This window comes from Trachemys scripta, chromosome 1 (assembly GCF_013100865.1).
Source record: "Trachemys scripta elegans isolate TJP31775 chromosome 1, CAS_Tse_1.0, whole genome shotgun sequence".
Classification (NCBI taxonomy): domain Eukaryota; kingdom Metazoa; phylum Chordata; order Testudines; family Emydidae; genus Trachemys; species Trachemys scripta.
Genome location: NC_048298.1, coordinates 226,066,825 through 226,083,702, shown reverse-complemented (window position 1 = coordinate 226,083,702; position 16,878 = coordinate 226,066,825). Strand labels below are relative to the sequence as shown.

General features: G+C 41.8%; 1 protein-coding gene across 8 annotated transcripts in view; it reads left to right on the top strand.

Annotated features, from left to right (window-relative positions):
* The window catches only part of JADE3 (jade family PHD finger 3), a 76,265-nt gene that overhangs the window by 47,780 nt on the left and 11,607 nt on the right, over positions 1-16,878 (top strand). For 5 of the 8 annotated variants that reach the window (XM_034757838.1, XM_034757880.1, XM_034757889.1 and 2 more), the window contains exons 4-6: positions 10,441-10,598; positions 13,816-14,006; positions 15,136-15,347. In XM_034757838.1, coding sequence (XP_034613729.1) covers positions 10,441-10,598; positions 13,816-14,006; positions 15,136-15,347 — 561 coding nt within the window. Of the gene's footprint in view, positions 1-10,418; positions 10,599-13,815; positions 14,007-15,135; positions 15,348-16,878 lie in introns of all 8 variants that reach the window. The other 3 variants (XM_034757859.1, XM_034757850.1, XM_034757869.1) reach the window with 1 other exon arrangement.

Sequence of the window (16,878 nt, the reverse complement as noted above, 5' to 3'; positions counted from 1 at the left end):
CAGGTTAACATTGTTTCGTTATGTCACTGATCTATTAGAGAACATACTCATTTAAAGTTGCACAATGTTTGATTATAAGGTTGTTTGGCCGTGGGGGCTTGGAACCAGGGTGGGCCGGCAGCCCCCCATCAGCTCCCCTACTCCCACCGCCTCCCACCCGCCCCGTGGATCAGCAACTTTGTCCTCCCTCCCTGCACCTCCCACCTGCAGTAATCAGCTGTTTCGAGGCGTTCAGGAGGCTGGGGAGAGGAATGAGGACTCGGTGCGCAGTCTCCTCTCCCTGCCCCCCGATTTCCCCCCCCCCCAGTCTCCTGAACACCTTGAAACAGCTGATTGCTGCAGGTAGGAGGTGCGCAGCCTCCCCCTCCATCCCTGCGCCTCCTGCCTACAGCAATCAGCTGTTTCGTGGCATTCAGGAGGCTTGGGAGGGGAGAGGAGTAAGGGCCTGGTGTACTCTGGGGGAGGGGGTGGAACAGGGGCAGGAAGAGGCGGGGCAGGAGTGGGGCCTTGAGGGAAGGGGTGGAGTGCGGGTGGGCCTGGAGCAGAGCTGGGGGTTAAGCACCCTCTGGCACTTTGGAAAGAACAGCAAGAGAAACAGCTGGACGATCCGCCTTCATTCACCCTCTGACTCCACCACCTCAACCAAGCTTCACGGTCGTCATTGCTGAGTATAGTATTAAATTGTTTTAAATTGTTTTAAACTTTTACTGTATGTATATATAATGTCTTTTATCTGGTGAAAGAAATTTCCCTGGAACCTAACCCTCCCCCACCCCCCATTTACATTAATTCTTTTATAGGGAGATTGGATTCACTTAACATCTTTTCACTTAAAGTCGCATTTTTCAAGAACATAACTACAACGTTAAGTGAGGAGTTACTATGCTTAAAAACTGTTACGTCCCCTCTTTTTTTTTTTTTTCAATCTTCCCTCATAGGTCATGTCTTCTAGATCTTCAATCATTTTTGTTGCTCTTCTCTGGACTTTCTCCAAATTATCCACATCTTTCCTGAAATGTGGTGCCCAGAACTGGATACAATACTCTAGTTGAGGCTTAATCACCACGGACTAGAACAGAAGAATTACGTTTCGTGTCTTCCTTACAACACTTCTGCTAATACCATGTGTACTTCCAGTTTGCATTACTCCCGTTCGGCCAGTCAGCGGGTGTTCACAAAGTGCATGGCAGTCGTTGCGACCTTCCTGAGGAAACAAAGGGTTCAGGTCTACCCATACCTCAATGACTGGCTGATCGGAGGTTGGACCAAGGCCCAAGTAGAGACAGATGTAAAGGTAATGCAGTCCACTTTCCAGAACTTGGGCCTATTAATACCCAGAAGTCTACCCTCTCCCGGTTCAAAGGGTAGAATTTATTGGGGAGCAATTCTTGACTTGGTCCAAGCCAGATTTTTCCTCCTGGAAGCCTGGTTCCAACTGATAGGGGCACTCACACAAAAGCCTCAGGAACTGCCTCATCACTGCCTAAAGCTCTTGGGCCACATGGCATCATGCACCTGTGTGGTCCAACATGCAAGACTACGGCTCAGATCTCTTCAGGCGTGGTTGGTGCCGGTATATGCACCGGGCTGACACCACTTGGACACAGTAGTCACGCTTTTCCCATCAGTGATCGCTTCCCTTCGTTGGTGGCTGGACCGGCTGGGCAGTGTGTGATGGAGTCCCTTTCTTGAGACCTCATCCGTCAGTGTGTCTCGTCACAGATGCTTCAGTGATGGACTGGGGAGCTCGTTTAGGACCCCTCAGAACTCTGGGCCTCTGGTCTCCTGAGGACCTCGTGCTACACATCAACGTTAGGGAGCTCAGGGCAGTTCGCCTAGCCTGCCAGGCATTTCAAAACCACTTGGAGGGCAAGTGTGCATCAGTCCTCACAGACAACACGACAGCAATGTTTTATATAAACAGGTGTGTGTGGGGGGGCCCATGGGGTATGCTCCTCTCACCTGTGCCAGGAAGCTCTCTGCTTGTGGGAATTCTGCATAGCCCACTCAATTCACCTCAAGGCCTCCTGTCTGCTGGGATCACAGAACAAGGTAGCGGATCACCTCAGCAGATCCTTGTCCAGCCATCATAAGTGGTCCATCCATCCAGACATCGTGAGACACCTCTTCCAGAAATGAGGGACTCCCCACATAGACCTGTTCATGATAAGGCACAACAGGAAGTGTCTTCAGTTCTGCTTCTTCCTGGGCCACAGGGTCACTCGGTGTTGATGTGGCTGACAGGACCCTCCATTTGAACCACTGGCAATGTGGTGCTCTGCTCTACTTATCCTGCAAGGCAGACTTCCTAGTGGCCATTACTTCTGCCAGAAGGATCTCAGAAATCCTAGTTCTTAATTGGAGCTGCCTTATACAGTCTTCTTCGAGATCAAGGTTCTATTGCAGCCACATCCAGTAACTAGGATATTTTCCTTCTGGTCTTCTATCCAAAGTCTCATGCCAATAGAGAGGAACAGAGACTCCACTCCCTGGATGTCAGATGTGTATTAGCCTCCTATATAGAAAGGACTAAATCATTTTGAAAATCTACACTGCTTTTTGTGGCCATTGCAGACATGATGAAAGGCCTTCCAGTCTTGGCCAGAGAATCTCATCATGGATCACTTTCTATATCCGCACATGCTATGACCCGGCAAAGGTGGCCTGCCCTAATGGTGCATTCTACCAGGGTTCAAGCATCTTCGGCTGCGTTCGTAGCCCAAGTTTCTATCCAGGACATCTGTAGAGCAGCAACATGGAAGTCATAGAGGAGGTCATAGAATATCAGGATTGGAAGGGACCTTAGGAGATCATCTAGTCCAACCCCCTGCTCAAAGCAAGACCAATCTGCAGACAGATTTTTACCCCAGTTCCCTAAATGGATCCCTCAAGGATTGAGCTCACAACCCTGGGTTTAGCAGGCCAATGCTCAAACCACTGAGCTATCCCTCCCCCCCAAACCTTGGCATCTCATTATGCCATCACCCAGCATGCGAGACATGACGTGGGTTTTGGCCGAGCGGTATTACAATCAGTATGCCAATGAACTCCGAACCCTCCACCGCCGCAACTGTTTGGGAGTCACCTACATTGGAATGGACATGAGCAAGCACTCAAATTAAAAATGTTTAGTAAACTTCCATAACTATTCTTCGAGATGTGTTGCGCATGTCCATTCCAACCCCTCTCCCCGCCACCAGCCCATCTGTCAGAGTTAGCTGGCAAGAAGGAACTGAGGGGGCGACGGGTCGGCAGGCCTCTTTATACTGACGCCATGGGGGCACCAGAGTCGACCTGACGGATACCACTGAGGGGAAAAACTTTCTGGCGGTGGTGCTCAGGGTGAGTATACAACTATATTGGAATGGACATGAGCAACATATCTAGAAGAACAATTACGGAAACTTAGTAACTGGCTGTGTGTGTGTGTGAGGTAAATGGGTGAGGAGGGGACTAGATACTAAGGGCTTGTCTACATCATGGGGTAATGTGCACTATGAGGGTGTGACTTTAAAGCGCATCTGTTGCACGCTAACTGATCCATGTAGATCCTGCTGGTGCTCATTAAAAGTTCTGTAGCATATTTTAACTTAATACTGTTTTTCAAACTGTTACAGTACTACGTTAAAAGTGCACTAGGGAACTTTAGTGCATACCAGCGGAGTCCACAAAGACCAGTTAGTGCATGACACACATTAGTGTGCTTTAGAAATCACCGCAATAGTGCTATTGCTGCTCTGCATAGACAAGTTCTGATAGCTGTGTTGTAGGATATGGATATTGAGTAGCTAATTAGAATCCAGCATGTGCTTAACCTAAGAAATAAGGAGAACATCCTTTTATTCGTAAGTACTCCATTTCCATATAGCTTTCAATAACTATATGAAATTGCCTTTTTAAAGTGTTACATGGGGACACTGGATTTGTTTGTAAGAGATACCTAAATATTTATATTATAAGTAATTATGTCCTTCAAATGTATACTGGGCAATAATAAACATTCCCAACTTCCTGTCTTACTGATAAGTTTCATCTTCAGGATTCTAGATTGTCCTATAATCATGTATTTAAAGTCTCTGCTTTGTATCAGGACCATCTTGAAATTATTTGACTCACATGCAGCTACTGTACTATCTTCAGATTAGCTTGCATCTTAAATGTGCATAGAGGTTACATATGCAAGTGACTTTTTGAGGTCTGTTTTTCAACAGACTTCATATTTTAGAATCTAAAGTGATTTTTGGTAAACTTGCAGTCCCTTGGGATGATTCAGGTTTGAGGTTATATTTCCTGTTTTAGATAGAGATCACTGCCTTCACTTCCTAAGAGTGCAGATAGAACATAATCCCTTGGAATCACTACTGCTCCAAAGATCTGGCCAACGAGGGGGAATTTTAAGACTGCTCCAAAATATGTACAACTATAAGGAAAGCTAGATTTCCAGACACTGTTCCCTTTTGAAAGAGGTCCATTCTTTGCCAAATCTGTTTGGCATAGTGACAGTATTGAGGACACATGCTGAAAATAATTTAACTGAATTAATAACTTAATAATAATGAATTAATTCTCCTACTTGCACCAGGTCTTTGTAGTAACGAAGAATTGTAAGGTGACTAATATTCGATACGTTTCTGCTCTCTGAGTGAGAGCTTTTAACGGTTGGAAGAGGCTGCTTGGTCGAAGGTGAAAAACCAGGTTTGTGGCTGATGGACAGAACTATAGATGGCTTTGTAACAATGGCAGATCTCTGAAAGAAAAGCTAAGTTACAGCATTTCTGTAACTATGAAAGAAAACTGTGTGCCAAGGAAACTTTGGTCAGGTGTTGGGTTCCTTATGATTTAGAGCGGGGTAGTCAATTATTATTATTATTATTTTTTTTTTTTTTGTCAAGGTCCACATTTCTTGGTCAACGTATAGTCAAGGTCAAGACTCCAGAGAAAATAACATAACAAGAATGATAAATAAAAAGATTTCAGGGTCTGTTCAAAAGCGTCAGGTGGTGCAGATTTGGCCCATGGTCTGCCTATTGACTACCCCTGCTTTAGAGCCCCTATATGCCTAACAATTACATCTGATTGATTGGCCACTAGTGATACCGCTACTATAAATCTATTTTAGTGTCTGAAGCAGAGTATCTGGTACTTAATATTGCTGAGCACAGACTGTGTGGTTGGTACTGTGCAACAAAGGAAAAAAAAAATAGTCCAGGTCCCAAGGGACTTGTGTTCTAAAAATATAGATGACACAACTCTCATATATAATGGATGATGAGAAGAAGAACTCGCCTTAAAGCTGTGTTGTGAGAATACTGACTTCTCTAATAGTGTTTTCACTGCTAGTACTAGTAATCACTCTGTTTTGATATGAAGTTTTCTGTGGTTTTAGTTTCAGCCAGTACTTACAAGTGGTAGTGTATAAAGCACTGCCTTAAATAACATTAAATAGTGTCTTCTCAAATAATTAAGCCAGTAACTGCTATTTTTAAATATATTGAGTTTTTCCAGGACTCTTCAGAAGTGTGCCATGCTAGTATTTCTTATACATTCCCCCCCCCCCCCCCCCAGTCCTCTTCCACAGTAAAGATGGAAATCACGTGGGTTTGAATTGGTATAAAGCACTTTGTTTTATTTATTATATTACACTGCTTAGAAAAATGGGGTGTTTCAACAGATTTCAGTTTCCCTGCAGTGTTCTCGTTCCAGTATAGGGAAACTTCAGAGCTAGTTGTTATTGCCGGTATGCTTCTAATCAACAATGGTATAGCTAGGGCAAGCTTTAACAACATGTCTGGGGCCAGTGCTGTAATTGGTTATAAATTACTCTCCAAAGTTTGACTTTAAAGTTAGTAGTTAGCTTCTAAAGGTTTGGTTACCTGAGGAATCTTACAACAGAAGACTTCTGTAAACTGAGTGCTCTAATATAAGGACATTAGGTGGTGGAGACTCTGGGGTCTGTTATAGTTTGTTTATTTTTGTTAAGCGCTTCTTCTAGCTATAAAATAGGCTGATGTGGTATTATGAGCTGCCATTTCTGCCCCAGATTACTGGCAGCCAACCTTAATAAGACAGACATGGTTGTGTTTATTTTAAAATAATACAAACATGCTTGTATAATAATGAAACTGTCTGTCTGCCTGATTGATTTAAAATGGAGTTTTAATAACTAGACCCAATTCATATTTAAAGTTTGCTAGATCACTTGCTTTAGAAAAAAAAATGGTTGTTACTCTTTTTCCAGTAGGCCCATGGTTAGAAATTCTCAGATTCTTTTTACAATGAGTTTGCAAAAAAGCATGTTTAGCTGTATCATCCTACACAGCTTCAAAATCTATTTCACACTGAGGGTGCAGGTCAATAAAATTCTGAAGAGGATTCTAAACCAGTCTTAAAATGGCTAATACCATCAGATTGAAGAGGATAAAAAGCTGTGAATCTGAAATGTCTACTTATTGTTTTTATCTGACATTGTCTCAGTGGTACCAAGAGTTCCACCAATCCATCAGAGCTAATTTTCCCTTCTTTTGATTTTTGCCCATTAGATCACTTTTGGCTTACAGGGTTTTTTTGTTTTGTTGAGCATGATCAGCCATGATGTCCACCTGAGGTCAGTTTCTTTGAAACAAGCCATGGTAACTGCTTTTGCTCAATGTATAAATACATTCGTAGTTTACCAGTGCATTTATTAACTTCTAGCTAATTCAAACTGTAAATGTGCCCTTCACTTAAATCACTTTGCTAAATTGTGTGTACCTACCTTTTTGAAGAGACAAACTAGAGGAGGCAGTCTCTGGAGCATATTCCGTTAAAACAACATTGTGTGTTTAGTTTCAAGAAACTTAATTCCTTTTTTTAAACCATATTAGTGCAAAAAGAACTTAGTGCGATTACTCAGTGTTTGTGATTTATTTATTTTTTTTAGAAAGCATGTATTGCATTATATGGCTTGTACTGAATAATGCTGAAACAGGATTGTATGGTTGCTGTCGTAAGACGCACAGAATCCTGAATATAATGTTGAGCATTGTAAAGTCTTTAGTTTAACTTTAATTCTTAAGATACTGTCTAGTTTCAGTGTCCTATACAAGGTGTTGGGTAGGTTGAGGGTCGAGGGTGTTGGGTAGGTTGAGGAGGCTGAGGTAGGAGAAGAGTGTCTGTGGCCACCGAGGCAGAGGTGAGTAGGGACTCTTGCCTAGGGTTCTGAGTGACCCTACTTCACCACCCGTGTTGGGACTGATTACCTACACACTGCCTTCTCTAGTTGCTGCTAACTGACCATTACTTCAGTCTGGAGCGAGCGAGCAGCAGGGAGATAGTAAACCTCAAGATAGAGGTAGAGGGAAATGGGTATAAAGTAGGCTGTTGATTAATTGCAGTTAACTCTCTTGATTAATTAAAAAAAAAAAAGTAATAGCGATTAAACAAAATTACTATATATACTCGATCATAAGCCAGTTCGTTTATAAGCTGATCCTCCCCCTACCCCCAAAGATGGATAAGTAAAAAATGGAAATTTTTTATAACACATTCATAAGCCGACACTATAATTCAGGGGTCAGCAAATTTTGGCTTCCAGGCCATCAGGATAAGCTGTTGGCGGGCCGAGATGGTTTGTTTACCTCGAGCGTCCGCAGGCACGGAGGTAAACCTAAGTAGACAAAGGTGTTCCGGCGCGCCAGCTGCTTACCCTGACAGGCTAGGACAGCAACTGGTGGGGAAACTTTTTGGGGGAGAAGCTGGGAGTCAGGGGAGTAACCCCTGTGACCACCCCCCACATGACTCTTCCCCTAGCCCGGGACCTCCACACTCTCCCCATACCATCTCTTCCCCCCCTTATCTGGGGAGGGTCAGGGGAGGATGTCTCTGGCCTGGCTGGAGCTGCTCTGGCAGGCTGGGCAGCGCAGCCACAGCCTGTTCTGGTGGGCCAGATTGGGCGGCGCGGCGGCAGCCTGCTTTGGGGGGGCGTGGGGCTGAGCGGCGTGGCTGCAGCCTGCCAGCCCTGGAGCTGCAGCTGCTTCGGAGGCTGGGAGAGAGCAACATGGCCAGAAGCGGAGAGACTCTGGCCCCGCTTCTTCCCTTCTGGCTCTGCTGCCTCTCCTTGCTCCCTCTGTTGAGGGGAGGGGCTGTGTCCCACCTCTCCCTATCTATACCCGTTCATAAGCCGACCCCCTTCTCTGGTGCTTCCCTTTTTTACTAAAAAAAATTCGGCTTATGAACGAGTATATTGCAATTCATTGCAGTTTTAATCGCACTGTTAACCAACAGAATACCAATTGAAATGCATTAAATATTTTGGATGTTTTTCTAATTTTTTATATATATTGTATACTGTGTTGTAATTGAAATCAAAGTGTATATTATTTTTATTATAAATATTTGCACTGTAAAAATGATAAAAGAAATATATTTTTCAATTCACCTCATACAAGTACTGTAGTGCAATTTTTGTTGTTGTTACATAACTGCACTCAAAAACAAAACAATGTAAAACTTCAGAGCCTAGAAGCTCACTCAGTCCTACTTCTTGTTCAGCCAATCGCTAAGACAAACAAGTTTGTTTATATGTACAGGACATAATGCTGCCCTCTTCTTGTTTACAGTGTCACCAGAAAGAGAACAGGCATTTGCATGGCACTTTTGTAGCTGGCATTGCAAGGTATTTACGTGCCAGATATGCTAAACATTCATATGCCCTTTGATGCTTCGGCCACCATTCCAGGGGATATACTTCCATGCTGATGACGCTCTTTTAAAAAAAAAAAAAAAAAAAAAAAAAAGCATTAATTAAACTTGTGCCTGAACTCCTTGGGGGAGAATTGTATATCCCCCTGCTCTGCATTCTGCCATATATTTCATGTTATAGCAGTCTGGGATGATGATGACCCAGCACATGTTGTTCATTTTAAGAACCCTTTCACTTCAGATTTGATAAAAACATAAAGAAGGTACCAATGTGAGATTTCTAAAGATAACTACAGCATTCGACCCAAGGTTTAAGACTCTTAAGTGCCTTCCAAAATCTGAGAGGGACGAGGTGTGGAGTATGCTTTCCGAAGTCTTAAAAAAGCAACGCACTGACGCGGAAACCACAGATCCTGAACCACCAAAAAAGAAAATCAACCTTCTGCTGGTGGCATCTGACTCAGATGATGAAAATGAACATGCATTGGTCCACACTGCTTTGTACTGTTATCAAGCAGAACCCGTCATCAGCATGGACGCATGTCCCCTGGAATGGCGACTGAAGCATGAAGGGACATATGAATCTTTAGCGCATCTGGCACGTAAATATCTTGCAACACTGGCTGCAACAGTGCCATGAGAACGCCTGTTGTCACTTTCAGGTGACATTGTAAACAAGAAGTGGGGAGCGTTATCTCCTGCAAATGTAAACAAACTTGTTTGTCTGAGCAATTGGCTGAACAAGAAGTAGGACTGAGTGGGCTTGCAGGCTCTAAAATTTTAGTTTTATTTTTGAATGCAGCTTTTTTGTACATAATTCTAGATTTGTAAGTTCAACTTTCATGATAAAGACATTTCACTGCTGTACTTGTATTAAATGAATTGAAAAATACTATTTTGTTTTTTACCATGAAAATACTAGTAATTAAAAATAAATAAAAGTGAGCACTGTACATGTCGTATTCTATGTTGTAATTGAAATCAATATATTTTAAAATGTAGAAAACATGCACAAATATTTAAATAAATGGTATTCTATTATTGTTTAACAGTGCAATTAATTACGCTATTAATCATTTTTTTTTAATTGCTTGACAGCCCTAGTATAAAGCCCACAGTGGTTTTCTGTGGAGAAATGGGACTAAGGAGTAATGGTCTCAAGTTGCAGTTGGGGAGGTTTAGGTTGGATATTAGGAAAAACTTTTTCACTAGGAGGGTGGTGAAGCACTGGAATGGGTTACCTAGGGAGGTGGTGGAATCTCCTTCCTTAGAGGTTTTTAAGGACAGGCTTGACAAAGCCCAGGCTGGGATGATTTAGTTGGGAATTGGCCCTGCTTTGAGCAGGGGGTTGGACTAGATGACCTCCTGAGGTCCCTTCCAACCCTGATATTCTATGATTCTAATATCTCGGAGGGTATGGACTAGCAATGTGTGAGGCTCCCAGTCTGGTGAGGGTGGGATTTCCTGGTGCTCAGTGGGATTGGGGAGGCCTCAGGAGGAAGAAAGGCTCTTGTGTGAGGGGAGGGAGGGAGCAGGAGTAGGGAAGGACACGTAGCTTCTGCTGCAAGACAGTGAACAAGGGTTGTATGGGGCAGTGGGTTGAAAAATTACAATTTAGAAAGACTTTAAGAATACGTGACAAATAGACCACATTAAATGTGTTAACAGGTTGGTTATTGTGTTAGGGGAAGGGAGAATGATTTAGACTCCATTTAATACACCTGTCTTCTCTTAAATAGGATATCTGGGTTTTCTTTGCAGGTGTTCCGGAAGGACCTCATTAGTGCCATGAAACTCCCAGACTCTCACCATGTTAACCCTGATGAATATTACCTCTTTGCCGACACATGGAAACAAGAATGGGAAAAGGGTGTTCAGGTCCCTGCCAGTCCCGACACGATTCCACAGCCTTCTCTTAGGTAATTAGTCTTAAACATTGAATGTGTTTTGGTACTGGACAAATGAGTCTCAAGGATTTACAATCTAATTGCAGCTAATGCTTGCTTGCTTAGTATACTTAAACCTGTAGTACAACTGCCTCCCAAGTCCAAAAATCTTTTAAAAATTAAAATACACCTCTACCCTGGTATGATGTGACCCGATATAACACGAATTCGGATATAACGCAGTAAAGCAGCGCTCCAGAGGGGCGGGGCAACGCGCTCTGGCGGATCAAAGCAAGTTCGATATAACGTGGTTTCACCTATAATCCGGTAAGATTTTTTTAAGTATCAGAGGGGTAGCCGTGTTAGTCTGAATCTGTAAAAAGCAACAGAGGGTCCTGTGGCACCTTTAAGACTAACAGAAGTATTAGGAGCATAAGCTTTTGTGGGTAAGAACCTCACTTAAGATTTTTTTGGCTCCTGAGGACAGCGTTATATCGGGGTAGAGGTGTATTACCTATTTGGAGATGTCAGTGGTACTTGGGGCTGGAGAGAATAGGCAGATCTGAACTGAAGGTGGAAAGCAAACATGCACTACTCATAACTAGGATCAAACTGAAAAACAAAGAAAAATGCTTTCTTTGAGCATTTGGCGCGCTGCATAAAACGGTCATCTAACTTATTGTGACCAATCAAATACAATTCCAAATAGAAAACAGTATTCTGTTGCATTGGTTATATTACATAAATCTACCCATAAAAATAGGACAACATAAATTGTAATAATGCAGCAAACACTTAATCCACCTCAGACAGGATCTAGTCTCCAGCAGTGACTGATATCTGTCAAAGCTCAGAGGAAGGCAAGAACCTCCCAGAATCGTTTTTGGGGTGCATGAGCATCCTTCCTAGCCATCTCCAGTAACCTGTTTCTGCCCTGACATAAGCGTCTGGGAACTTTCACTGTAAAATAAATATATTACAGTTGGGGTGTGTGTGTGTGTGTGTGTGCTATTCATTCTCCTAAACTCTCTACCACTTCAGTGTACGTTTTCCTTCTATTTTCCAGTCTAATGCTCTTGATCCTGCAATTAGTTTTGCATTGGTGGACCTCTGTGCACTAGCAGAGCCTCTTTGACTTGGGGACTTAAATAATTACAGTTTTCAGAGTTGCTAATCATTTGTGGGCCCCTCCAAGAAGACCTCTAACCACTTTCCCTTTTTGAAACGTGATGACTGACACTTTGGGGATCACCCAGACCAGTAAGGGGTTCTGTCACCATCTGCCCTGTACCTTGGATCTTTTATGCAGTATCTCTGGTTCAGGTCTCCGACATCAGTAGCCAGCCAACAAGCAGAAAGTCTCACGCTGCTCTCTCAGCCTAGTTATCCTTGCAAGGTGATACCAACAGCCCTTGCAGTCTCAAGTCTCCCCAAATCCATTCTCCTTGAGTTTTTAAGTACCAGACAATCAGGCTGGTCCCCTCTGGTTTGTCACTCCTGAAGGCATGAAACTAGACCCCCCCCCCCAATACCAGCTTTATTTGGCATACACACTCCATATAGGTTGCACAACAGACACCTACTTGAGGTATAAATAAACCAACAGTTTGTTTAATAGAAAAAACACAGATTCAAGGATAAAATAGTAAAAGAAAGTGAACATAAAGATGCAACCTCAGGCTTTACTCTTCCCTTTTAGATAAAACAATACAAGTTACTTATCCCCTTTTAACAGTTTTCTAGCATACCCCCAGCTATAGGGGGAGATCCAGCATTCATGGATAGCCTCCCGCTTAGACTATCCCTCAGTTTCTGGATAAAAACTCAATCCCAAACCTGCTTTTAAAAGGCTTTTTTTTCTCTCTCTCTCTCTCTTTGACAACAGTGACTTCATGGTTCAGGTTAAGATTTTGTCTGGTTATTTTTAGGAAAAGTCATGGGCAATAAACAAGAATTAATGGAAGCCGCAGCCCCCCGACCCAGGGAGGTGGACAACCGGAGTCCTGAAGTCACAGAGGTCACAAATAATCATGGAATCTGTGACCTCTGTGACAACTCGTAGCCTTATGCATGGTTATTCAGGGTGGGGGAATCCCCTCTTGACTTGGTATCCTGGGTGTGGGATGTCTCAGTGTCGTCTCATGAAGTCTAATGGTACATCAGTTGTCTTTTCTTGGGCTGGACAGTGGACTGGTTACATGAAACAGGATTCAAGGAAACGCTGGATTGAGAGGGGCCCTCCTTGCTTGACTGCTCACTGCCCTGCTGTGACGTGTAGCTGAAGTTGTAGTACAGATTGAACACAGTTTTGGTATACATAAATACATAAATTCATAACCATAGTTTGTATACATCTCTCCTAATGACCGTCACATTCAGAACATTACAAGCTTGCATAAGATCTTACTCAATATATTTTTGTAGTACAATAATACGGTATGCAATCAGTTGGTTCAACTGCTTATTCCAAGTGGAATGTAATATTTGAGATGTAGATATGCAAATAAAAGTGAATTTTGACATAGTTCAAAATTTTCAATGTTTTAAGCACCAATAGGTGAGATTTTCAAAAAAGGTTAAGTAATTTCAGAGCACAAGTTCCACTGAAGTCAGTAGGACTTGTGTTCTCAAGTCACTTAAGCACTTTCGAAAATCCTACTTTTAGGTGCCTAAATTTAGGTTTTTGACCATAATTTCATTTTAATGCAGCACAATTGAGTGTCCTAATTCTGTTGTGTTTTAACTCTTTTTAGCTGAATATAATCTCTTTACTGAAGTACTATGAAAATCAGTTAATTCAGAATCCATCAGTAAGAAACATTTCTTGTTCTGTATTATGCATGGTCTTACTACTTAGTTAAATTTAATCCATCTGTCTGCCCAGTTCCTCAGGCTGAGTAGAGTTGTCACACTTCTGTGTAGTTTAGTTTCTTGTCATCAATCTTCTCTTTCTTACCACGTACAGTGCGATCTAAAGACTTTCTGATAACCAATCCTCTAGTTCACTGAGTGAGGGCTCAGTAGAAACCAACACTCCACTTGTCAGCTAGTGACCTTAACAGAGTTCCTGAGCAGACATTTTCATTGCGAAAAGACCACCCTGGTGCTCTTGTCAGTCATTGGGCCATTGGAAGTCAATGGAAACGGAGGGCATTTTGCACCTGATACCAGACACTTAACATTTTGCAGGAATGGGCCCTAACCAAAGAATTAAAGCTAACCATGCCATTTCTCTTAATTTTACATTTAGGGTTGTAGCAGAAAAGGTGAAGGAAGTACTGTATACACGACCTAGGAAGTACATCCATTGTTCCAGCCAAGAGCCCACAGAACCTGGTTACATCAATATTCTAGAACTGGCAGAATCTGTGTGTCGCTATGACTTGGATGACATGGATATCTTTTGGCTTCAAGAGTTAAATGAAGAGCTTACGGAAATGGGTAATTTTACAATGCAATTTAATTATTAAAAATTGAGTTGGGAATTCAGTAAGTGGTCTTGCGTATTTGTAGAGATGAGTTCAGAAGAAAAATGTTAGGGAAAAATAACTTTAGAATGCTGACATTCTGTCAAGAAAGCGTTTACAGAGTCATTTGCTATATTAGCTTAATTTGAAAGATTTACAAATTGTGGCTAAGAACTTTTTTCTTCATATCCTTCATGATTACGTGCAGCTTTTGCGGACTCAAATATCAAGTGGGTTAGAAACCATTTTTTAAGTCCCTAAAACTTGAAATTCCCCTTGTGTATAAGAAAAAAGCTTGTATTTTCATTCCTTATAAATAAATATGCACAGTGTCGGTACAAAATGTGGACTTATAGTTTGACTTTGAGGAAGACACAGTCTCTGCCTCCTGGAGCTTGCATTCTAAATTCACAATACTCAGGATGTTGTGACAATCTGATTTTAGCATGGCAGATCCTTTTAAAACAGGCTTCTCTTACAGTGGATTTACATTAATCTGAATGGACTAAGTGTGTGTTTTTTAAGAAAGAATGTGAATGAAGACAGGGTGATATGGACAAAACCCAGATTTGTTCATAACTGCTTGATAGTGTATTCATTTATCTTTTTATTAAAAATCAATTTTTCCCTGCCATCATGCTAATCACTCTGACATAGATGTGTTGGTGGAATATTTTGTGGGATTTTATAGCAAGATATAAGCTTTCTTTGATAGAAAATTACTTTTGGGAGTAAATGACTTTTTGAAAAGCACATTGTACCACATGGCATTGTTGTGGTCTCTCTTCCACATGTTGCTTTATTTGCTTAAGTTGTGGTCTTGAAGAAAAGTTACTGTAGTTTAGCTTTTTACTCCAAGATTTGGTTTGTTTATTATTTTGTTATAGTTTTGATGTTAGCCAGTGAACTTTATTAAACCAAATGTAACTAGTGGAGAATAAACATTTTGTAAATAAACGTTTTGCGTCAGGATTTACATAAAGATGAAAAAGTGGGCTCTGTTTCCTTTTAGTTGATAGAAGTGTATTTCTCTTTTGTGTTTTCCTGTGTCTTATCTTTACTCATAGATTGTATATGCATTCTAATCCCTTCCCCTCTTGCAGGATGTGGGCCCCTTGATGAGAACACAATGGAGAAGACAGTAGAAGTCCTGGAACGGCAATGTCATGAGAATATGAACCATGCTATTGAGACTGAGGAAGGGCTGGGCATAGAATACGATGAAAATGTGATCTGTGACGTGTGCCGGTCCCCTGACAGTGAAGATGGGAATGATATGGTGTTTTGTGACAAGTGTAATGTTTGTGTCCATCAGGTTTGTGTCTGAAGAGATGTTGAAATTGTTTTTGTTGGTGGGTGTGTGATTTGAACTAGCTTTAAATAGCAATTTGGAGGGCTTTTAGGATCTTCTAGGCATGGAGACTGCTACTGCTTGAAGGTGGACTTTTGTATTCCTACAGATAGTTGGTTATGCTGTCTAGCATCGTGAATATCGAAGTGATGTGGTCTGAGGACGGGGGAATGCAGGTCTAATCCCAGCTCTGGCAAGCACTTCTCTGTGGCCCAGCGCAAATTCTTTCCCCATCTTTAAAACGGGGATGATACTTGCCAATGTCACAAGTATATTATAAGGATGAATTCGTATTTTAAGGTGCTTTGAAGGTAGAAAGATGCTAAGAACTATAGAGCCTTCGTTAAGGAAGTGACTGAGGTTTTCCATCCTTGTTTGGCCAGTTAATTGGAGCCAGAACCTGACTGCCTAAAACTGGGCATCTAAGCCAAATTTAGGCACCTAAGTAAGTGGACTGATTTTTTTCAGAAGTGTTAGCAAGCTTGTTCCAGGTGCCTGTCAGCCAGGGATATTTCTTATTATGACATTGCAAACATTAACTTGATCTTGAAACTGGATGAGTTCAGTGGGGCACCGCATAAATACAGGGATTCCTACTCGTAGAACAGACTGCAGGGTTCTGATTTCTACAGAGTCCTTCTTTGGAAAAGATGATGCTGTAAATGTTTTTGAAATTAGACTAAGACTTTTCTTATTTTGTGACAATTATAACTGAACACTCAGTGAACATAACTTACATAGGCCTCTTAAAATCATGCTTTGTTGTGCTGGACATTAGTGTTAGCAGGATTAGCGTAGTAACCGTTATCAAATTTTTCCCCAGTGGTGGTGGGATTTTTTTTTTTTTTTGGGTACCTCTAATTTAGCAAAGCTCTGAGTGAATGCATTGACTTTTAGTCACCACATTCACAGACTCAAATGGTGTAATATAGCATCTTTTGTAGTTTACCCCTCTAGATAGCACAAAGAAAAATGTAACAGAGTTTCTCTAGTTTATTTCACTAACAAAAAAACCTGAAGCCACTTTTCAAAAAGTCAGTTTTTCTTACCCCAGGTCTACACTACACACTTACATTGGTATAACTGCATCACTCAGGGATATGAAAAATCCACAGCCCTGAGTGATGCAGTTATATCAACCTAACTCCCAGTGTAGACAGTGCTATATCTACAGCAAATATAGCTACCGCCTCTTGGGGAGATGGCTTAACAATGCTGATGGGAGATGCTCTTCACTAAAGCGCTGCAGCTGTGCCAATGCAGCTTTTTAAGTATAGACCTGCACTTAGTTTAGGCTTCCTAGAGTAGGAAATGAAGCCATTAACTAGAAAATTCTGAATCAAAGGAATTTGAAATTGGACTTAAGCTACTAAAACTGTTGTAAACTGAGTAGTAGTAGCAGTAAAAATCTAAGTGTGAATTTAACATAAGAATGGCTATCCTGGGTCAGACCAAAGGTCCATCTAGCCCAGTATTCTGTCTTCCGACAGTGGCC